The sequence below is a fragment of the Phocoena phocoena genome, chromosome 5 (genome assembly GCF_963924675.1).
Source record: "Phocoena phocoena chromosome 5, mPhoPho1.1, whole genome shotgun sequence".
Taxonomy (NCBI): Eukaryota; Metazoa; Chordata; class Mammalia; order Artiodactyla; family Phocoenidae; genus Phocoena; species Phocoena phocoena.
The window spans coordinates 120,328,424-120,352,482 of NC_089223.1; the positions used below are offsets into that span (position 1 = coordinate 120,328,424).

The 24,059-nt window shown below is 34.8% G+C and overlaps 1 protein-coding gene across 2 annotated transcripts in view; it reads left to right on the forward strand.

Moving 5' to 3' along the window:
* BLTP1 (bridge-like lipid transfer protein family member 1) overlaps nucleotides 1-24,059 on the forward strand; it is a 193,618-nt gene that overhangs the window by 149,099 nt on the left and 20,460 nt on the right. The window contains exons 58-72 of one of the 2 annotated variants that reach the window (XM_065877169.1): nucleotides 2,184-2,243; nucleotides 4,090-4,316; nucleotides 5,090-5,290; nucleotides 5,485-5,615; nucleotides 6,899-7,022; nucleotides 8,890-8,999; nucleotides 9,663-9,753; nucleotides 10,283-10,345; nucleotides 12,363-12,616; nucleotides 13,186-13,401; nucleotides 14,600-14,780; nucleotides 15,286-15,484; nucleotides 20,093-20,254; nucleotides 20,742-20,881; nucleotides 22,334-22,535. In XM_065877169.1, the coding sequence (XP_065733241.1) occupies nucleotides 2,184-2,243; nucleotides 4,090-4,316; nucleotides 5,090-5,290; nucleotides 5,485-5,615; nucleotides 6,899-7,022; nucleotides 8,890-8,999; nucleotides 9,663-9,753; nucleotides 10,283-10,345; nucleotides 12,363-12,616; nucleotides 13,186-13,401; nucleotides 14,600-14,780; nucleotides 15,286-15,484; nucleotides 20,093-20,254; nucleotides 20,742-20,881; nucleotides 22,334-22,535 (2,361 nt within the window). The remainder of the gene's footprint in view (nucleotides 1-2,183; nucleotides 2,244-4,089; nucleotides 4,317-5,089; nucleotides 5,291-5,484; nucleotides 5,616-6,898; nucleotides 7,023-8,889; nucleotides 9,000-9,662; nucleotides 9,754-10,282; nucleotides 10,346-12,362; nucleotides 12,617-13,185; nucleotides 13,402-14,599; nucleotides 14,781-15,285; nucleotides 15,485-20,092; nucleotides 20,255-20,741; nucleotides 20,882-22,333; nucleotides 22,536-24,059) is intronic. The other variant, XM_065877170.1, reaches the window with a different exon arrangement.

The window sequence follows — 24,059 nt, forward strand, 5'->3', positions numbered from 1 at the left end:
ATATGTATATGTATAGCTGATTTACTTTGTTATACAGCAGAAACTAACACAACATTGTAAAGCAATTATACTCTAGTAAAGATGTTAAAAAAAAAAAAAACATGCCCTAGAAAAAAGATGGCCCTGCGTCGGTAATTCCCTGGTGGTCCCGTGGTTAGGACTTGGCGCTTTCAGTGGCGGGGCCCAGGTTTGATCCCTAGTTGGGGAACTAAGACTGCAAGCCAAGTGGCGTGGCCAAAAAAAAAAAAAAAGCGTGATGTAATTTCCTCTCTAGGTGATGATATTTTGGGGGGAAGTGCAATAAAAATTAGAAAGGACAATCTATAGGAAGGGTTCCATGGACCACTTAAATAGTAAAGATTAGACGCTTTTCTTTAACATGCATTTAGAAAAACTAAACCGTTAGAAGTTTGAAAAATTCCAAGCTTTCTGCTAACACCTGGGTAAGCAGCATTTGGTTGTCACAGCAGGAATACTGCCATCCTGGATTCTGGTTGGTCCAACTCAGAGATGACAGGTACAATGGGAAAGAGCCCAGTTGGTTTCCTACTTCTCACTTTCAGGATTCAGATCTACTCCTAAGAATTTTAATGTTCCTTATTAATTCATCATACCTCTGTATTCTATGAATTTATATAATCTTTTTTTTTAGCTTAATATTCAGAAATTCTCTAGCACTTCTTGGGATTGGAAGTCCCCGATGTTTTCTACCCTTTTTAAATTTACTGTTTCTTACTTTCATTTGGCCTTAGTTATATTACTCCAATTTCAGAGGCTTTTCTTTTCATTCTAGCAGTCTTAAGATTTGAAAGGGTAGTCTAGGGTTTTTTTGCTCTGATTTATAACTATGACATTAAAGGTGAATTAGGCAATCTTTTACCCCCAAACAAGATCTAATTCTTTTTTATAATTTGTATGTGAGGCACAAGTACAATATGGTTCAAAAATATAATTTAGATTTTAAAGTTATTGGCACTATCTTAAAAAATACATAATAGAAATTGTCATTTATAGACCCTTTCTCCCAAAATAAATTGTAGTATTTCCTTTTTTTAAAAAAATTAATTTATTTATTTGGCTATACCGGGTCTTAGTTGTGGCATGCGGGATCTAGTTCCCTGACCAGGGATGAAACCCAGGCCCCCTGCATTGGGAGCGTGGAGTCTTAACCACTGGACCACCAGGGAAGTCCCTAAATTGTAGTATTTCTACAACTCACATTTGCATAACATTTGAATACCAGTTTAGAATATGGAATGAATTGCAAAAGGACATTTTATTTACGGTATATATACTGTCAGGTTTAGATTGAAATTTGGTTTCCATTAAGGATTACTGAGAAAGGGTCTTAATTCTATCTTTAGGCTCTACTTTGTTTAAAAGTTATTTCAAGGATGTTATGTCTTTTGTTGATTTAATTAACCTCTTAAAAAAGCTGAAATTATCTGATTAAAGCTAAGAAGTAGTAAATGTTTCAAAGTTAAAGTTAGATATGTTCTGGGGATAGGTCCATGACCTTAGGAGGCTGACCTTAGGAGGTTGACATCATGGCAGGCAATCTTTTTTTTTCCCTCATAAAATGATCCTTGTCAAAGTAAAAGACAAGGTTGATGAATCATGTCTGTGACCTAATGTGGCAGTTCTTAGTTATCAAAAAATCAAAATTATTTGCATTCTCAAAGCGCCATTCACTCATGATGGTACAAATTGTCATAGCATCTGGAAACTAGAGTTTCAGAGTTGGCCAGGTATTGTCACTCAGATAAGGAAATCACATGCAGAATGTAAAGATAAAACTGGAGTCAAATCTTTTTTTCTTCATTGAGGTATGGTTGATTTACAATATATTAGTTTCAGGTATATGCAGTTCAATTCTTAAAATCGATAAGAATAAAATATTGTGAGATATGAAATAGATACCACAAGTCATCTAAGGTAGCCCTTTCATTCTCCAGATTAGAAACTGAAACCTAATACACTAAGATGTATCAGATAGTTAACTAATAAGAACCTGCTGTGTAAAATAAATTAATTAATAAATTAAATTTTAAAAAAAGAAACTGAAACCTAGAGAGGCTAGTAATCCTGTTTAGGTAATCATTTTTGGAAGAAAAATTGCAGTGTAATATTTAACCACAAGCATAATTTTATTGAAACTTATTTTGGGGGTGATTTTTGTGCAGGTGTAGTTCCAGATGGTACCTATGAAGTATGTTCCAGGACTACAGGACAAGCAGCTGCTGGTAAGTTCACCTTTGGTATTACTTTTGCTATATATATCTGGTAGAATTCTGCTTTTTTTATCCATTTTTCCTGCCTTTATATTAGAGGCTCTTTTAACTAAACTCATTCTGGTATTCCCTAATTTTTAAAAACTATTTTGCAATCATATTAGCATATTTTTATTTACCTAACAATTAATTAGACACCATCAGTGTACAAGATACACGACAATGTTTTGGGAAAGACAAAGATGAATAAGATATACTTTCTATGCCATATAAGTTTAAATTCTAATAAGGTGGTTACAACTCTGCAGCATAACTAAACTGCAATAAGTGATAAGTTCAAAAAATATATAAAATTCCAATTGCTAATGAAATTTACAGGAGGGAGATAAAATTTCTAAATTTCAAAGGATACTGGAATGAGAGAAAGCTTTACGGAAGAAAAAGCATTTAAACAAGGACTTGAAAGATGGATAAAATTGTTTCTTAAGCAAAAACTGGAAAATATGAATAGAGAAAATTCAGGCGGAGAGAATAATACCTGCCATGATGTCAGAACACAGTGTCTAGTTAGAGTTGTCCAAATTGGCTGGAATAGAGTTATGTGAAAATAAGATGAGAAAAATCTTAAATCCCAAATTAAGGAATTTGAACTTCATTTGGTGGACAGTGAGAAAGCCACTGAGTTTTTTTGAGCAAGAAAGCAGATGTGACAGTATCAAAGGGACACTTTCAAGGATTAGAGAGGAGAAAAATCTAGGAAACTGGTTAGGAGATAACCATAGAAGTAATAATCTGTCTTAACTAAGATGACAGCATAGTGTAAATTTTTATTATTTCTACTGGTATAAAACTAGGGGAAGATAAATGGAGATGTTTATTTAAGAGCGCTTAAAATGTTGAGAGGGGAGAAGCTGATTAAATGAGCAAGAGTTCCTTTCCTCCTTACTATTCCTCCTGTCCTCCAAAACCTAGTCTCAGTGCTCATCCTAAGTAAACTGTCTCAGAAAATAGCAAGGCCTGCAGTCCCCACTGACAGAGAACTGAAAAGGTTAGGAGATTTCCAGCAGTAATGTTAGAAGGAAAAGGTGATAACTGAGGTAAACATACATATTGGGAGGAAGGTCACATAAAAGTCTTTGTCAGGGGTCTTGTTTATAAGTGACAACAACATATTCAAACTGGCTTAACTAAAAGGGGGAACTTGTTAAAAGAACATTCGCAGATCACAGTTAAACTTAGGAATGGCTATCTCAGTGAAGAGAAGGAACCAGGTCAATTCAGGGGGCCCTCAGGAACTACTGGAAACAAGATCCCAGCTGTCTGTCACCAGGGCTCTTTCCAGCTCTTGTCTTTGCTTCTCTCCGGCTGCTTCATTTGTGCTTACTGCTGACCTCCTGAAACATGGCAGGAAACATGGCTGCCAGCAGCTCATGAGCCTCATTCCCCACCCCGCAGTCACTAGAGAAGGACCGGTCTTTTCTCAAGTCCAGGGAAGGATTCTTAGCTTTCCAACTTTGACCCTTACTCAGACTAATCATCTAATTAATTCTGGCTAATGAGGGAGGGCTGTGCCAGTTCTCCTACTATAGTCATGGGAAGGTAGATCAGCTAGGGGGCTAGGGGAGGAGGGAATTCATAGGTCACATAGGGAAAGAAGAGTGCTGAAAACAGAGAAACAATAGGTGCACACTATACAATAGGGGAATCAATCCCATAGTCTCATGTTTCTGACAGATCTAGCTGTGAGAGACATTAGTTATTACACAGGGCCATCATCCACTTTATTCCCTGAATGTAGAATTATTTAAATTTCTATACTCAAGACTTAACCAAAAACGTCACTTCTTTATTTAAACAGAAAGTAGTAGTGCTGGAACCTGGACGCTCAATGTATTGTGGAAAATGTGTGGGATTGATGTCCACATGGATCCTAACATTGGCAAAAGACTTAACGCTCTGGGCAATACCCTTACAACACTGACAGGAGAGGAGGACACAGATGACATTGCCGATCTAAATTCAGTGAACATAGCTGACCTGTCAGATGAAGATGAAGTTGACACTATGTCTCCCACTATCCATACTGTAAGTAAACTCACAGTTAGACTTTTTCAGGACTGGCTTTTACCCTGAGAAAGGGATATTATTAGGTCAGTGTTATTTACTGTAGTCGCTAATTGTGGAGGAAGGAAGGGAGTGGTGGTTCTCTGTGTCTAAGTTTATATAATATTGTTTTTTTAATTCCATAATATTGTCTTTTAATTGAATTCCTTGTTTCATAACGGCTGTCAACCAACTTGTGCCTTAACCTACAGGTAACATGTTAACAGTAAAAGCAAAGTGCAAGCAGATCTGTAGAGACAGAAAGTAGATCAGTGGTTGCCTAGGACTGGGAGAGTTTAGGGGGTTGGGAGAGGGGATGGGAAGAGACTGCTAATGTTAGGAGGTTTTGTTTGGGAGGCGGTGAAAATGTTCTAAATAGATTCTGATGACGGCTGTACAACTTTGTGACTATACTAAAAACCACTATAAACCATTATACATTTTAAATGGGTCAATTTTATGGCATGTGAATTATCTCAATGATGTTCAAAAATGAAAGTCAAAAGCAAAGTGCACCCACACAAAATAAAGTATACATTTTAAAAATGTGTATTTCCATTTATACTGTACATATTCTGTAGTATCAGATTTATTAGTTAAACTTATTTATTAGTTAAAAAGAAAGTTTCTCTCTGCTTTCATTCTATTATCAACATAAAAATTTTTTTGAAACATCTTTTAACTACTGTATCATGAAATAGTTTTGTTCTTGGAAAGAAATTTTAAAAAAATTAACATTACTGTTTACCATTTAGAGTTCAGAGGAAAGTTCAGTAAGTGGAGATGGCCACAAGCTCACCTTTGGGCAACGACTTGTAAATCACCTCCTAGGCCTGAGGCCTCCACATCAGCGCTATTCTGTTCCTGCAGAGTATCTGTGTAACCCAGAGATGTGGGCCTCCCCTCAGTCTAGCCAGTCCCATCTGAAAGCATGCAGAGCTCACTCATGGGGAAACGTAGGTAGCAACTAAATGGATTCCTTATGAAAATGAAGGGGTTTGAATCACTGGAGAATTCCAATCATCTTACTTAATATAGATGGCTTTGATTCTTGCATGCTTCCTTTGATTTAAGGTGTTATTTCTGTGATAGGGTAGATTTGCTTTGTGACCTGAGGGTGTTACTGACAGACATGCTTTTGATTTTTCAGGAAGCTGTAGATCATCGAAGACAAGGAGCATCTTGTAGCCAGCCAGGAGAACTTAGAGGAAGAAAAATTATGAAGCGTATAGTGGATATCAGAGAACTGAATGAACAGGCCAAAGTAATAGATGATCTTAAGTATGTATAATGATTTTTAATTTAGTATAGTATTCCCTAATAATAGAATAGATTTTAAATGTGAAGGAAACTGGATTGGGGCCAGTACAACCCATTTAGTTTATAAATGAGATCAACAAGGTCCAGAAAAGTTTGGTGATTTGTCTGAGATCATACATTCATTAGTGATAAAGTTAGAAATGTTAGTCTAGTGCTCATCACAGCTCCCCACTTCTGAGAAGTTTATGACTGACTTTATGTTACATATATGCATCGCTACGTGTATACACATGTATCTTCACATGTGTATGTAAATATGAGTGTTTTGCTAACAGTATTTTTGGAATGCAAATTTTTGAGAGAGGAAGAAAATTTAGAATTTATTAAGTACCTATTGTGATTCTGACGTGTTATCTCAATTTAATCCTCACAACATTTCTATGAGATTAGATGGCATTATCCAAACTTTATAGATGAGAAAACTGGCTCGGAGAGATTAAAGAATTGGAATTTGAACCTGTGTTTGTCTGAATTCAAACTTCATGCTTTTTGCTTGCCTGTATTAGCAGTTCACTAGAACTGAGGTGAGGGTAGGGTGAGCCAAGAGGGGGGAGTAGGCGGAAGTCATTTTTTTCTTTATCTGTAGCCTGCTAAATAGTACTGACTAGGTTATACTTGCTCTGTAAGACTAACTATTCTTCTTGCCAAACTGAAATTTTTGTTTTCCCCAAAGGTGGAAAACATACTTCATCTTTTCTAATCTTTGTACTCCTGTATCTGTGTTTTTTTGCATTCGAGGATTTTACAGAAATGTATACATTGTACAGTGAAAGGTATTTGCTAAAAACTTGTCTGTAAAATCAGTTATGATACAGTGATTCACGTTTTCCTGTTGACTTACATTACAGTTTGAGTTTTGTTATCAGGGGAAAACTGACTTGAAGCAAAATATACTTCCTCCCCTAAAATCTTACCTGAGGCTTAAATTATATGTAAAATATTACATACTATCTGTTACATACTATTACATACTATCTATTCTGCTAAGTGGTTCCATAGCTTTCCTGAGATTATCACAGAGACTCTTGATGTAGAAATGGATAAGAACCATTTCCTAAAACATTAGAGAAAGTTTTTTTTTTTTTTTACAGTTTGCCAGATATGAGTATTAAGTTTATACAGGATTTTGGCCTGTCCATACATAATCTTTGATATTCTGATAGAGAATTTTAAAAGGAGCAAGTAAAAATCACTCTTACTTTGTTACCTCATTACACTAACTGCCATATTTGTTTTTTATCCAGAAAACTAGGTGCAAGTGAAGGAACCATAAACCAGGAAATTCAACGTTATCAACAATTAGAATCTGTTGCTGTGAATGATATTAGAAGAGATGTTCGTAAAAAATTACGGAGGTCCAGTATGCGAGTGAGTAAACATTTAAGGAGAATTTTATTAAAGTAGACTATGTAAACATTTTACCACTTTATGAAATTTTATGATGATACTTACGTTGTTCTCTTTCTTCCTCCATTGCTAGTGATAACACTTGATTTGTGTATCTCATGTCTACTGTGTAACAGGCACTGTTTAAAGCACTTTACATTCAATAACCCATTAAATCTTTACAACAACCCTATGTGGTAGCTTATATTATTTTCCCCATTTTAAAGATGAGGAAACTGAGGCACAGAGAGGTCAAGCAATTTGACCAAGGTTATACAGTCAGTAATTCCAGTGGAGCCAAGATTCAAACCCAAACAGTGGAATTCTACAGTTTATGCCCTTAGCCACTGTGTTCTGTCTGCCTTTCATGAAGTCATACTTTCTTTTTTGTCTCTAATTCAAATGTGAAATTTTTTGAGATGTCCATTCTACCCCTCCCATTTTCCACAGAAGATTTTACTCTTAGCCACTACATACTGTCAGCACTTTATTCTTACCTTTATTATTTGCATATTTAGTTGCCCTTACTAGTATTTGAGTCTCTTAAAGGACAAGTTGTTTATCTTTGACCTTACTATCTACCACATTCTGGGATTTAGTCCAATTGCTGAACGCTCGAAATAAATATATAGATAGATGTACTAGAAAAATAGAGTAGAAAATAATTCTAAAACTTATTCAAATGGAGGTAGGTTGCTTTGGGTCAAGGTGGTCTTGTTAGTAGAAAAACTAATTTTTAAAAATATAGTCAGCAAAACCCTCCAGTTTTTTTTAACCAGAATATGGTTTTGGGGTGTCACCCCAATACATAAAAACTGGTTAAATCAGAGCTGTTGAGGTTAGAGAAAATGTGGAAAGATTGCAGGGATCCAGAGTTCATCGGCTTGAACTTTCTTTCCTTGGTCACCACCGAAGTCCTAGACCTCATTTGAATAGTGTTCTAAATTATTTATTTAAATTAGGAATAAAATTCAATTTTATTCATCACTGGCTTCTGATAGTACTAAATGGATAGTGATGCTCTGTAATGCATAACTCTGTGTTTAAATTTTTTGCCACTATGTCCCTCACAGTCATGCAACATAATGAAAATATTGCTTGCCATACTGTTTATAAGCTAGTTTAGACTTGGCAATTAACTGTTAAAAATAAAACTAGGTAGAGAGGATTAGGAAAATTACTGAAATTAAATCTGTGTTCTTAACATTTTTCTCATTTGGTATTTCCCCCTCAATTCCCTTTTAGTCCTCTTGCTTTCTAAGTCTCCATTGTATTAGAATCTTTTTACTATCTAGCCCCCCCAAACTACAAATTTGAAGAAGAGGGATTTGGTGACAAGGAGGATGTTCCAGTCACCACTTCCTTTCCTTTTCTGTAATAAAGAGTTCTGTCAGGAGGGGTACCCTTGGGTGGTACTCGGGATGATTAGTGGTCGCTCCCTCCCTCCCCCTCCCCCTCTCCCCTGATCTCCTCTTCTCCCCCCTCCCCTCCCGTTTCTCCCAGAATGTTTCCTTTTAATTCTCATTTTCTTTCTTTTCTTATTGTTTCCTTATTTCTCCCCTTATTTCTGTACCCCTCATCCCTGCTCCCAACTCAAACGAGCTGGTGGCTCCTATTTTCCTTGTACAGCCTTCCTAATTGACATTAGGACTAAGAGTAGTTGATTCCTGCTGCACTTTGATCCATCTGTGCTGTTAAGTGACATTTAAAGTCACAATTTAAGATAACTTGTTATTGACCTGGGGGAGACAAGATAACTTCTTTAATAGCAGAACATTTTACCTGAAGTCAGATATTACAACAGTAAACAACTGCCTAAAGTCACCCTTTTTCTATCCCCTTTCATTAGGCTGCTTCCCTAAAGGATAAGTGGGGTTTGGGTTACAAACCAAGTTACAGCCGATCAAAAACCATTTCAGCTTCTGGAAGACCACCTCTTAAGCGAATGGAAAGGGCAAGGTAATATATTTCAACCAATGAAACAAGTAATAAAATTGCTGACTCTTTTGCCAAAGGTCACTACTTATTTATTGTGTTCTAATTGGGGAAATTACAAAATTAAGGTAGCAAATGGACCTTATTAGTAAAACTAGTAATAGTGGATACTGTCAAACTAAGAAGTCTGAGGAATCCCTCTATCTCATTTATACTCTACTTTTATATTATAAAAGTCATTGTGTGCTTTTTAGTAATGAAGTACACTGCTATTTAGACAAGTTTATGCGTAAACTTATAGACTATCCAAAGAAATGAATATTTGCATGTTAGTAGCTCTAAATTTGTCATTTTAGAAAAAGTGTGATTATACACACATTTAACATGAAAAATGGAAATTTTACTTATTATTGAAGAAAAATATAGTTTTACTAGTAAATGAACACTATAAAGTAAGTATAAATTCTTTTTCATAAGGCTTAATTTTAGGAAATCTTGTGTTAAAGCAATGAACTTTTTTTTTATGAGATGCTAAAGGTTAAGAAATGGAATACCAAAAGTTCAATCCTTGGATAAGGTAAATATTTAGAAATAAAGTGTTAATGTCATTAATCAGACTTTTATAAAGTCCAGGGGTTTTTTTTGAACACGAATATTAATGTTTTATAACTTTATATTTTATTATAGTTCTCGAGTAGGTGAAACTGAGGAGCTCCCAGAAATCCGGGTGGATGCAGCATCTCCTGGACCCAGAGTCACTTTCAATATCCAAGATACAGTAAGAGAGATACTATTTGTTAGAGATACACAGTGCTAAATAATTTTTAGTAATTACAAAATTATAGTAGTTACGCAGTTTAGAAATAGTAGTTCCTACTTACAGTGAAAGTGTGGATTGTGATGGTTGAGGTGTCTGCACGTTGCCAAATAGCAGAGCACTATTGAAGAGCCATGCCGCAGGTGTTAGTGTTTTGCATGTAGAATAAAGACTCCATACTGCTTGTAGGTAGAAACATTTTGTTGAATAATTTTTCTTTCAAGTTTGACTCTGCATTAAACTGGGTATTTTATACAAATGTAAATGTGGAATGTTTTTACTTAATGTATTTTATTGTTTATGTATTTTTGTTCAGAATATATAGAGATAATATCAGAAACTAGTAGTAAAAAAGGTCAGCGTCAAAGTTGTATTCTAATTTTATAGCATGTTAAAATTAATGTTAAAATGTTTGTTGTTTTTTGTTTACTTTTAAATCATTTTTTATTTTTCATTAATTTTTATAAATTTTCTTATTATTTTAATTAAGTTGAAAAAAACGGTATGGGGAAGTACACCACAGTCCAGCTGTCCTGGGGAAGGGTATTTTCAGGTACTTTTTAAGAACAACATAAATTTTGCTTTCAAACTAAGTAACCACTCTGAAAATCTGCTTTCAAAATGTCTTCCTCTCATTTCATACTAAACTCAGACCTTGAAGATATTTTACATAAAGGTTTAAGATTGTTTCAATTCTTTTTCATCATTTATATTTTCTAAGCTTTTTCATGAATATATTTTACTTCTATACTCACTTATAATTTAATAGTAATTATTTAATCTCCAAAATTAAAGGACTAAATCAGCACACCAGATGAACTCAACAAAATCATAAACCAAAAACTGTTACAGTTATTTGCTAATCCCGAAGTGAATCTCTTTTTCCCTACACTCAAACGCAAAATGAATCTTTTCTTTAAGAAAAGATTAGTTACCTAATTCAAACTAGAATCAACAGAACAACAAATTAATCGAGTGTTATTTATTTTCAGTCACTAGTATAAAAAAAGCATGTATAAAAGCAGTCTATTAAAAATTATGTTCAAAACAGTGTGGAAAATGTGCTACACAATCACTTATAAGTTGAGTTAACACCTTTATAAGCTACATATTTTCCCTAAATATAAGTAAAATTTAATTTTAAAATTGTATCTGTATAGTAGGTATATAAATCATTGTCTAGAAATTTTCTGTCAAGTTACATTTAAAAATTGGAACTTATTCCACATTTGTTTCCCATCGCCCACTCTTTTAAGATAGTCTCAATATATATCCCGTAGTTACACTGAATTTAGTCAAGCCGAATTTTGTTTTAGAACTATTAGGTTGTAATAGAGTGAGCTTGACAGACATGTCCTTTTTTCTAAAAATGAATTTGGAAATACTGTCCTTTACAGTGAATTGAATGGATTCTACTAATTGACTTTTTTTCCTGTATTTTTAAAATCGAGATAATTGACATATAACATTATTTTCAAGTATACAACATAATTATTTGATATATGTATATACTGTGAAATGACTGAGTTATTCTTAAAGGCATTAATATTTGAATGATTCAAGTCCAATTTTTAAATAGCAGTATATTCTGTTTATAAAAAATAGTGTATAAAAATCATGAATTACAGAACAGATCATTAAGGCATGGTTAAATAGAAAATAAATATAAACAAAGGGCTATTTATCTACATAAACTCTTACCACAGCTTTAAAAGTTGAAGATTTTCTGATAAAATCTGACTTACTTACTAAATGATACGTTATTTTTTAAAAAGTGAAGAAAATCTAGATTCTGCAAATGTTTGAAATTTTGATTATAGGATTTCACTATGTATCTTGTAGTAATATCAATGTACCTTGCACATTACACTTTACAAAGGCTTATCACATTCCCTCAAAGGATATGTGAGCAAATCTCAAAACTGGGAATCAAAATAAGGTCATAGAAGTTTGTTTTTTGGGTTTTTTTTGACCTACTTAAATGCAGTGGTCTCCTGATACAATCCTCAGTGAGTGACATTGTATTTATTATACAAAGTATTTGCCTTAAAATACAGAATTCTTAAGTTTGATTGATTGCTATTTAATTATATAACTATTTACACATCTTTCTTCAGCTCAGTAGGGGCCCATTTTAAAAAGATGTATCCACAGAAAGTATTCTGGAAGCACGGAGTACATTCTGTACTGACACTTGCATCCTCTTCCATCATTAATTGCTCTCTTGCCCTTCTAATTTAAAGTTAATCACATTGTTTCTTTTGTCTCCACAGCATGATTAACCCATGATGTACTAATTAACATGATGATATATGCTTATAGAAAGTAAAATTTCACTCTAATTTTTAGTGAGTCAGTGGTATGACTTTCTGTGGTTTGAACTTCTGCTTCCTTCTTTGGTGTACCATTTCATGTGTTTGTAAAGCTGATCTTTCAGTTCAGAGTGAGGAAATTCAATTTTGAGAGAAATTTTAGACGCTTAAATGTATATTTTTTCTTTTTCTTTTTTTTTTAAGGGAAAAGAGGTTTATAATGTGAACCTGATTCATATTTTTTCTCTTTACATTCAGTTTCCAGAGGAGACAGAACTGGACCTTTTGTCAGTAACCATTGAAGGTCCATCCCATTACTCCTCAAATAGTGAAGGATCACATTCCGTGTTCAGTTCTCCCAAAACTCCAGGAGGCCTTTCACCAGGCATTTCTTTCCAACCTGAGGAGGGCCGACGGGATGACAGTTTGTCTTCTACCAGTGAAGATTCCGAGAAGGATGAAAAGGATGAAGACCATGAGAGGGAAAGGTTCTATATTTACAGGAAACCCTCGTGAGTAGCTTTAAGATCCTTAGGCAGTATTTTAGAATCTAGAACTGAGCTTAAAGCATTATATAACTGTTAATTTTTACAGAAAAAAAAAAAACTTAACGTGCCTACCCAGAGTGAGACTAGGAGACATATCCATGGTTTACTAATATAATTTAGCTCCATATGGCATTATTTTTTTCTTTCCCTGTCTTTATGTCTCTTAATAAAATCTAGAAAGTAGCATTTTAAATTTTACAATTTGCAAAAATGAAATCTCCTCCAAGTTGTAGAATGTAGGTCATACGCTGATATTCAGACTCCTTAATATCAGTGCTTGTGCCTATGTCCTGAGCACTGAGAACATTGCCTGACACATGACAGTTACTCAGTACATAGTTGTTGAATAAAATGTGACTCCATTAAACTTAAGAAAAACTTCAATTAGTAGGAGCCAGTTGGGTAATTTGTGTGAATTTATAAAATAGTGAAATTTATTTACAGACTACTGCTCACATAACATGTTGGAAAATAGTTTGTTGAAAACTCTTCCCAGTTTACTACAATGTAATCACCAGTTGTTCTTTCTCTAGACATACATCTCGCAAAAAAGCAACAGGCTTTGCTGCTGTTCATCAGCTATTTACAGAACGCTGGCCAACAGCCCCGGCCAACAGAAGTCTTAGTGGCACAGCTACAGAGAGAAATATTGACTTTGAACTTGATATACGAGTTGAAATTGATAGTGGAAAATGTGTGCTCCACCCAACCACCCTTCTACAAGAACATGATGATATAAGCTTGAGAAGGTAAGATATTGGTCAGAAAGGTGTACAAGTAACTTCATTTGTTAGAACTACTATTTATATATCATTAATCGTAACAAACATTTCCCACCACATCCCAAAATGCAGACTTAAAGAGTATATTTTATTATAATTAGCATGTTTGAGTGCTTATTTGTATAACATACTGTTTTCTTTAAACAAGTGTATAATATTTTCTGGTGATTAGAAATGGACGTCTGATTTAGATTCTAGCAAATTTGTTAATTAAAATAGTTATATCCTTGGAATTCTTTAAATAAGCATGAATTTCTCAGTCTCTGTCATCATTGTGCACATTTCTGTTTCAAAGAACAGTACAATACTTAAAGATATCTTGTTATTGAAAGTTTGATGACATAAAGAAATAAGAAAGATTGGGAAACAGTTGCACAAAGAGACCTCAGTAAACTGGAATGTTGTTCAGGCTATAACTGCAGCTTTACCATTTGTTTCCATCATTGAAGAAATAGTGGTATAAACAGGCGTAGGGTTAGATTATTTTGTTCTTTGAATTTGTTTTGCTTTTCCTTCCTAATCTAAAAAAGAATTATAGGAAAACAGTAATATTAATAATTGAGTGAATGAGTAAGGAGTGGGTGGAAATGTAGATAAAACAAGTAGGCAGAATGCTGACAAATGCTGAAGCTGGGAGATGGACCCATGGGAGTTCATTCTGCTGTTCCATTTACTTTCTGTATGTTCGAAATTTTCTATAATAAAAGATTTTTAAATGTCTCTTTGTCTAATGAAGCCTTTTATAAAATGAGAAGATAAAAAGGCACTCTAAACAGTTAAATTCTTACAAATGTAATAGTGGTGATAAAAAGAACGACTGTTAATTTATTTTTGGTTGAACCGCAGTAAACCAAACTAAATTGCTGGTACTCAGCTATATTTACCTATGTAAAGGGCGGTTTCATTTGGTTCAACCTTATGTGTTCATGTGAAACAGTTGTGATCTCGGGAAAGAATAACTGCCTTGTGTAGTTGTGGAACATACAACATAAACCTCATCCATGCAAGGATTAACCGGTTTCACTAGAGACGCTGATGAGCTTCACTTTTTCAACCTTATTAATGAAGGATTACATTTCACTTACTATATAAATAAGTTTGCTTTTAAACAAAATAAAAGGAAATAAATGTCTTTCAAAAAGATAAAACATATTTCTATTTATAGGAGTTATGACAGAAGTTCCAGGAGTTTAGATCAAGATTCTCCTTCAAAAAAGAAGAAGTTTCAAACTAATTATGCTTCCACCACGCATTTAATGACTGGCAAGAAAGTGCCATCATCTCTACAAACAAAGCCTAGTGACTTAGAAACAACAGTATTTTACATTCCTGGAGTTGATGTAAAGGTAAAAACCTAAATGTCTAGGATTAGGGATTAGATTATTAGTAGCCATGTTTATTTTCTATCATATATATTCTTCCTTTACCAATTATATTAAAATGAGGCCTTCTGAAGTTTTTCTCTAATATAGCCATATTCTGAACATGAGACCTTCTAAACTGCAGGTTGCCCCTTTTTCCACGAAATTTTGACAGAAGAAGTTAATTTTCTTTTTTAAACATTGATATTCACAATGTATTTGCTAAACCTTGCCTATTGCAACTCTTTTAGATTCTAGAATTATTAAGCTAGGATGTTAAGCTAGAAAGAACTTAAAATATTATCTGGAATGACGCTTTTTAACTTTAAAAATGAGATAAAACTAATCAGGAACTTGCCGGGATCACAAAGCTAACTCGTAAAATCTTCTGGCTCCTGAACCAGTGTTCTTTCTGCTACATTTTTGTACATTTCTTGGTTTCCCTCATCTGCATAATTTTAATTTTGAAAGTTTATTTGTTTCAATACAGTTGCATTATAATTCCAAGACTCTAAAGACCGAATCACCTAATGCCTCCAGAGGATCTTCCTTGCCAAGAACACTGTCTAAAGAGTCCAAGCTGTACGGTGTGAAAGATAGCGCGACATCATCTCCTCCTCCTTTACCTTGCACTGCCCAGAGCAAGACTCACACCTTACTTCCCCCCCAGCCCCCGCCTATTCCCTCAGGTATTTACGGAAAATATACTTTTTTAATTTTTTTCATAAATTAAGTTTTAGTCATCACCTACTTGCTCTTTTGAGACTTTCTTTCAAATTCACGTTTAAGAAGAAAGGACTTAGACTTATCAGTAACAACTGTACAAAGTTCACATGTGGAAGTGTTGGCCAACTACTTTTGCCTAGTTCTCAAACTGATATTACCTTAGAATATCAGTTGTTAAAATAAACTTATATACTTAAAGTTTACTTAATTTTTTAGATCTATATATATTTAGAAAAGTCTTAATATAGTTCAAATCTGGGAGCTTATGATCTAGATGGAAACATCAAAGTTATACATTTAAGACAGAGTACACTGGACTTAACCACATTTATTAATTATCTATTATTGCATAACAAATTATCCCAAATTTAGTGGCTGAAAATCTCAAACACACCTTCTGTGGATCAGAAATTCAGGAGCAGTTTGGCAGGGTGAATCTAACTTCACAGTCTTTTATGAAGCTACAGTCAGGATGTTGGCTAGGGCTGCAGTCATCCAAATGCCTGACTGGGTCTGGAAGTCTGCTTCCATTGTATCCCATTCATATGGCTGGCAAGCTGGTGCTTTAGTTTCTCCCCACATGGGTCTCTCCACCGGGGTCCCTGAGTGTTCTCAGGACATGGCAGCTGACATTCCCTCAAAAGGAGTGACTCAAAAGAGAACATGGCTGAAGCTGCAATATCTTTTATGGCTTCGTCTCAGAAGTCATGTAACATCACTTCCACAATATCTAATTGATCATACAGTGTGGGAGGGAACTACACAAGGGCGTGAATACCAGGAGGAAAGGACTATTGGAAGTTATCTTGGAATCTGGCTACTATACCATGTGAATAATACCTTATATATATAAAATAGAATATCCAAAAAAGGGAATATTGGACTGGACAAGAATTATTTGAAAAATCTTTATTTGAGAGATGGAACTTGATAAATCTTTTAAAGTAGCCAGTAATCGTGAAATAATGACTAACATTTTTAGATCACTTTTATATATTTTTTAATTTATGTTTGGCTGTGTTGGGTCTTCTTTATTTTGGCTGGTTTTGGTATCAGGGTGATGGTGGCCTCATACAATGAGTTTGCGAGTGTTGCTTCCTCTGCAATTTTTTGGAAGACTTTGAGAAGGATGGGTGTTAGCTCTTCTCTAAATGTTTGATAGAATTCACCTGTGAAGCCATCTGGTCCTGGACTTTTGTTTGTTGGAAGACTTTTAATCACAGTTTCAATTTCATTACTTGTGATCGGTCTGTTCATATTTTCTGTTTCTTCCTGGTTCAGTCTTGGAAGGTTATACCTTTCTAAGAATTTGTCCATTTCTTCCAGGTTGTCCATTTTATTGGCATAGAGTTGCTGGTAGTAGTCTCTTAGGATGCTTTGTGTCTGTTGCAGTGTCTGTTGTAACTTCTTTTTCATTTCTAATTTTATTGATTTGAGTCCTCTCCCTCTTTTTCTTGATGAATGTTGCTAATGGTTTATCAATTTTATCTTCTCAAATAAACAGCTTTCAGTTTTATTGATCTTTGCTATTGTTTTCATTGTTTCTATTTCATTTATTTCTGCTCTGATCTTTATGATTTCTTTCCTTCTGCTAAGTTTGGGTTTTGTTTGTTCTTCTTTCTCTAGTTCCTTTAGGTGTAAGGTTAGACTGTTTGAGATTTTTCTTGTTTCTTGAGGTAGGCTTGTATTCCTATAAACTTCCCTCTTAGAACTGCTTTTGCTGCATCCCATAGGTTTTGGATCATTGTGTTTTCATTGTCATTTATCTCTAGGTATTTTTTGATTTCCTCTTTGATTTCTTCAGTGATCTCTTGGTTATTTAGTAACATATTGTTTAGCCTCCATGTGTTTGTGTTTTTTACATTTTTTTTCCCTGTAATTCATTTCTACTCTCATAGCATTGTGGCCAGAAAAGATGCTTGATATGATTTTAATTTTCTTAAATTTACTGAGGCTTGATTTGTGACCCAAGATGTGATCTATCTTGGAGAATGTTCCATGCACATTTGAGAAGAAAGTGTAATCTGCTGTTTTTGGATGGAATGTCCTATAAATATCAATTAAATCTATCTGGTCTATCATGTCATTTAAAGCTTGGGTTTCCTTATTAATTTTCTGTTTGGATGATCTGTCCATTGGTGTAAGTGAGGTGTTAAAGTCCCCACTATTATTGTGTTACTGTCGATTTCCTCTTTTATAGCTGTTATCAGTTGCCTTATGTATTGAGGTGCTCCTATGTTGGGTGCATAAATAATTGTTATATCTTCTTCTTGGATTGATACCCTGATCATTATGTAGTGTCCTTCCTTGTCTCTTGTAACATTCTTTATTTTAAAGTCTATTTTATCCGATATGAGTATTGCTGCTCCAGCTTTCTTTTGATTTCCATTTGCATGGAATATGTTTTTCCATCCCCTCACTTTCCGTCTGAATGTGTCCCTAGGTCTGAAGTGGGTCTCTTGTAGACAGCATATTTATGGGTCTTGTTTTTGTATCCATTCAGCAAGCCTGTGTCTTTTGGTTGGAGCATTTTATCCATTCAGGTTTAGGGTAATTATTGATATGTATGTTCCTATTACCATTTTTTAATTGTTTTGGGTTTGTTTTTGTAGGTCCGTCCTTCTCTTTTGTTTCCCACTTAGAGAAGTTCATTTAGCATTTGTTGTAGAGCTAGTTTGGTGGTGCTGAATTCTCTTAGCTTTTGCTTGTCTGTAAAGCTTTTGATTTCTCCATGGAATCTGAATGAGATCCTTGCCGGGTAGAGTAATCTTGGTTTTAGGTTTTTCCGTTTAATCACTTTAAGCATATCATGCTACTCCCTTCTGGCTTGTAGAGCTTCTGCTGAGAAATCAGCTGTTAACCTTATGGGAGTTCCCTTGTATGTTATTTGTTGTTTTTCCCTTGCTGCTTTTAATAATTTTTCTTTGTCTTTAATTTTTGCCAATTTGATTACTATGTGTCTCGACGTGTTTCTCCTTGGGTTTATCCTGTATGGACTCTCTGCGCTTCCTGGACTTGCGTGACTATTTCCTTCCCATGTTAGGGAAGTTTTCGACCATAATCTCTTCACATATTTTCTCGGGTCCTTTCTCTCTCTCTTCTCCTTCTGGGACCCCTGTAATGTGAATGGTGTTGGGTTTAATGTTGTCCCAGTGGTCTCTTAGGCTGTCTTCATTTCTTTTCATTCTTTTTTCTTTATTCTGTTCTGCCGCAGTGAATGCCACCATTCTGTCTTCCAGGTCACTTATCTGTTCTTCTGCCTCAGTTATTCTGCTATTGATTCCTTCTAGTGTAGTTTTCATTTCAGTTGTTGTATTGTTCATCTCTGTTTGTTTGTTCTTTAATTCTTCTAGGTCTTTTTTAAACATCTCTTGCATCTTCTCGATCTTTGCCTCCATTCTTTTTCTGAGGTCCTGGATCATCTTCACCATCATTATTCTGAATTCTTTTTCTGGAAGGTTGCCTGTCTCCACTTCATTTAGTTGTTTTTCTGGGGTTTTGTCTTGTTCCTTCATCTGGTACATAGCCCTCTGCCTTTTCATCTTGTCTGTCTTTCTGTGAATGTGGTTTTTGTTCCACAGGCTGCAGGATTGTAGTTCTTCTTGCTTCTGCTCTCTGCCTTGGGTCTTAGTTGTGGCACACGGGATCTTTCGTTGCAAGGCATGGGCTTGTCTCTAGTTGTGGCGCGTGGGCTCCAGAGTGCATGTGCTCTGTAGTTGCGGCACACGGGCTCAGTAGTTGCAGTGTGTGGGCTTAGTTCCCCCACAGCATGTGGGATCTTAGTTCCCTGACCAGGGATTGAAGCCATATCCCCTACGTTGGAAGGCAGATTCTTTACCAGTGGACCACTGGGGAAGTCCCTAGATCACTTGTAAATTGACAAGACACATGTATGTCCATTAAGTGCAAGGCAGATATTATCAATATTGTCCCCATTTTATATATGAAATTTAAAGCTCACAGAAGTTGCATTTCTTTCCTACTTTTACAAGCTAATACATGCTGGAGTTGGAAACCTAAGCCAAAGTTAGCTAAATATTAGTTAGCTATTATAATCATTCTACTGATGTGGAAATATTTAGTCAGGTAGAAGGAAAGAGAGATGCAGCCCATGTAAGGAGGCATTATAAATGCATACAAGGTAAGAACAGCAAGGACACAGGAAAACCTAAAAACAATGATGTTTTTCCTCAACTTGCCACAGAATATCATTAGTCAAAGTTGTCTACATCTTACTCCTCAAGTGGATAAAATAATACTAAATGAGAGATTAAATGCTAAAATAATACTAATGAGAGAGTTAGCAAAGTATAACCTTGAAAAATTGAACCAAAATTTGTTACCTAGAGCAAATAGGAATAACTGTTGTACTTTTATGTACATCATTTATTATCTTTGTATTCTAACAATAATTTATGATTTCTTTCAACCTATTTTTATTGCATTCTTGTATGGTTTTAAATAAAAGGTGCTTCCTGTGATTAAACTGTCATATAATTCTCATTTCTCACAAAATTATTGTATGTTTTATGGAAACTGTTAAATTCACTTCACACCCTTAAATGTTCTAGCCAAAGGAAAAGGAAGTGGAGGAGTAAAAACAGCCAAGTTATATGCCTGGGTAGCACTTCAGTCATTGCCAGAAGAAATGGTTATTAGTCCCTGCCTATTAGACTTTCTGGAAAAGGCTCTGGAAACTATCCCAATTACACCAGTTGAAAGGAACTATACAAGTGAGTGTCCTCTTTATATACTTATTTGCCCATCACATGTACTTTGGGGTCCTATTACTCAGAAGGATTTCTTAATGCTATTATAGATTCAGTGATAAATGTAAAGGAATTATAGAACTGAAGAAGAACTTGAGAGACCATCTAGTCCTGGTGGGGTTTTACGATTCTTCCACGGCCACAGCTAGTGACAAAATTAACATTTTTAGGTCCTAGGTTAGCGTGTCTCTTGGACTGGAAACTCCTTGAGGGCAAAGGCATAATTACTTTTTTCTTTGTTCGTTGTTTGGTATAGCAGCAGGGAATCAGAGTTTGGAGGAATGAGTAAGAGGTTTGAATAGGGAAAGATGTATAGAATGATGGGCTACAGCGCCAGTGTTTTCTCTGTGTTCATACCCCTGATCTCAGTACTAGCATAAGAGAAAAAGATCTTTTAATAAATAGTTTGCCCTTGCCCTAAGAGTGCACTTAAAACTAAATATTTTAACAGCTATCAGCTCACAAGATGAAGATATGGGACATTTTGAAATACCAGATCCTATGGAAGAATCAACAACATCACTAGTATCATCTTCAACATCTGCTTACTCTTCCTTCCCTGTAGATGTTGTGGTTTATGTACGAGTTCAGGTGATATACTTCATTTATTCCTTTCTGTTTTAAAGAAAAAAAATTTTTCTTAAGTTTATTGGAACATTTACAATATTACTACCCTTTAACGTTTTCTTAAGCTTCATGGACCTTGAGTATGTCTATGATGGCTTAGAGGTTGTGTGAACCTTTGGGAAGTATTTGTACAACTTTATGTGTGTATTTACTTGTCTGCTGAGGAGGTTCATATCTTTGAGTTTTCAAAATTGAGATCTCATATTTTTGTGGCAAATGTAAAAATATGTAAGTTAAAACTTTTTCAGCACTCTATGCCATTTTTTATGATGGCACCTATTATTTCTTGTCATTATGGTCATTTGGGGGCAGATATAAAGTGAAATTGAGATACGAAGTCACAATAGTACCTTTGTTAGATTTTTCTAAGAGTTATATAATATATATTTAGTATTTTATTCTAAAATTCAGTCCTATCTGTAGGCCTTAGGAGTATAGGCATACCTGAGAGATATTGTGGGTTCAGTTCCAAACCACCACTGCAATAAAGCAAATATTGCAGTGAAGCAAGTTACATGAAGTTTTTGATTCCTCAGTGCATATAAAAGTTATGTTTACACTGTACGGTAGTTTATTAAGTGTGCAATAGTATTATATCTAAAAAAACAGTGTACCTACCTTAATTAAAAAATAACGCTGTTGGGGCTCCCTGGTGGCGCAGTGGTTGAGAGTCTGCCTGCCGATGCGGGGGATGTGGGTTCGTGCCCCGGTCCGGGAAGATCCCGCATGCCGCGGAGCGGCTGGGCCCGTGAGCCATGGCCGCTGAGCCTGCGCGTCCGGAGCCTGTGCTCCGCAATGGGAGAGGCCACAACAGTAAGAGGCCCACATACCGCAAAAAAAGAAAAAAAAGAAAAAAGAAACACTAATGATCATCTGTTCAGATTAATTTCTACAATAGCAATTTGGCCAAAAGAACTTCAGTCTGATCTTCTGGAGTTTTTGCACAAGCTTTTTTGAAGATCTGATGAAAACATGTAATGAGTGAGGGCTTTGAGAGCTTGTAAAACTTCAGTTATTAATGCAATAGCCTTTTAAAATTTTAGTATAAAAGGAAATCATTTCCTTTAAAATACTTGATTATGAACAATATGAACGTAAACATCTTTAATGTTCTGAATTATCTAAATGTCTGCATATTTACTGCTTAGAGATAGTTCCTCAAATATTTAGATTTTTTTAAATGATACCATTTTGTTAACATACTTTGGTTAATGTATCGTGTGTTTGTTTGAAAAAGGTAGGACACACTAAAGACAAAATTCTTTTAAGTAAGACAAAATTCTTTTAAGTGTCAAATAATAAATTTGGTATATGTAGACTGAAATGGAAACTGAATGTAATTTTTGGAGTCCAGTGGGAAAATTTTTAATCATCTAGCTCCTAGAAACTTTTTTTTTGGCTTTCTGCACTTTTTAGCCCTCACAGATCAAGTTTAGCTGTTTACCGGTGTCAAGAGTAGAATGCATGCTAAAGCTGCCATCCCTGGACTTGGTGTTTTCTTCAAACCGAGGAGAGCTGGAGACTTTAGGGGCTACGTATCCTGCAGAGACTTTATCCCCTGGAGGTAATGCTCCTCAGAGTGGAACAAAGACCTCTGCAAGCAAAACTGGAATACCAGGTGTGGAAACATTCTTTTATTCAATTGGCATAAAGCCAAATGTTATTTTAACAGTAATATATATTACCAAATAAATAAATTTGGAAAAGGAGAATATTTGAGAATTAGAGTACTTGTAGAAAAAAATCTATAGTAGATCAAAGTTTTGAGTGTATTTTATTACAAAGAAATGGCAGTGGGATAGCATTTTGTTGGTTTCACGTACGCATTACATGCACTATGAGGTATGAATGATAATGTGTTCAAGTACTTCTGAGTGTTCGATTTTATGCTATATTTTTATATTACAAGTAATCAGTGTTGCAAATGGTAAATAAGAGATGTAGTATTATCTTGCAAGGATTTCTTATCACACTGAATTAAAAGTATATCACATTGTGTGTGTGTATAAAAAGACTTTTTAATGGTAAATTTTGTTACCTACCTCAAATGTTTGTTTCATGAATGGTTTAGTTTTTAAAGCAGAACGGATGATTTCCTGATGAGATAGTCACACTTCACTGTATTACTGTGTCATTTCTGCCCTAAAAATCATTTAGAGATCACAAATGCAAAAAATAAAGATTTTCTTGGCCATTTTTTATAAGAGAGACTAGAATGAATGAAAATTGATGAGAGAACTAATGTTCAGTGTTTTCAAGCAGTGGGGGGGGGTGATTCTGCCCCCAGGGGATATTCCGCAATGTGGAGAAATGGCTAAAGCAAAACATTTGCTTTGCTGTGTAAATCTCTGAAAATTTTCACAACAAAAAGTCGATATTTTACAAATAAGATTTTTGCTAATGCCATAGCCCACTGTCTTTCTTACACTTAGCTCCTAAATATTGCTGCTGGAATTGTATTGTAGTCAACAACATGTTGGAGCGGTAGTGCTGGTTTTTGAAAACATATTTTTTGATTATAAAATTAACTCATTGTTTATTACAGAACATAAAGAAAACAGAAAAGTATCAAAAATGAAAATAATAATATCCCTTTATCAGTTCCTACCTACTCTCTAGCATTTTTGTGAAGATATCTTTTTCCCAGGAAAGACTGAAATATGGTCTCTTCTGCTATGTAACTTTCAGAAATTTTAAATATAGGTTTTCCCAAATTATTAAGTACTTATCTCTAAAATAACTTTAATGACTGTATGATATAACATCATTTTGATCATATATTTGAAACTCCCTGGGCTCTTTGGTTTTTATTTTGTGAATAATATTGAGATGAGTATCTCTGTATATAAATATTTTTAAACATCCATAGGATTAGTTCTTAAAAGTGGAATTCCTAAGTCAGAGAGTGCAAACATTTTAAGGTGTTTGATATATTTTACTCTCTAGTAAGACTATAAAGATTTCTGCATCTTCACCACAACGTATCTGAACGCCAAGTTCACTGTACTCTTCCCAACACTTTGCTTTAAATTTATTTTCAATCATTGTTAATATGATTGACTAAAACGGGATTTTATTATTTTAATCTATATTGTTACTTTATTGGCTGTTTGACAGAGGGGGATAAATATGCCCATGCCCA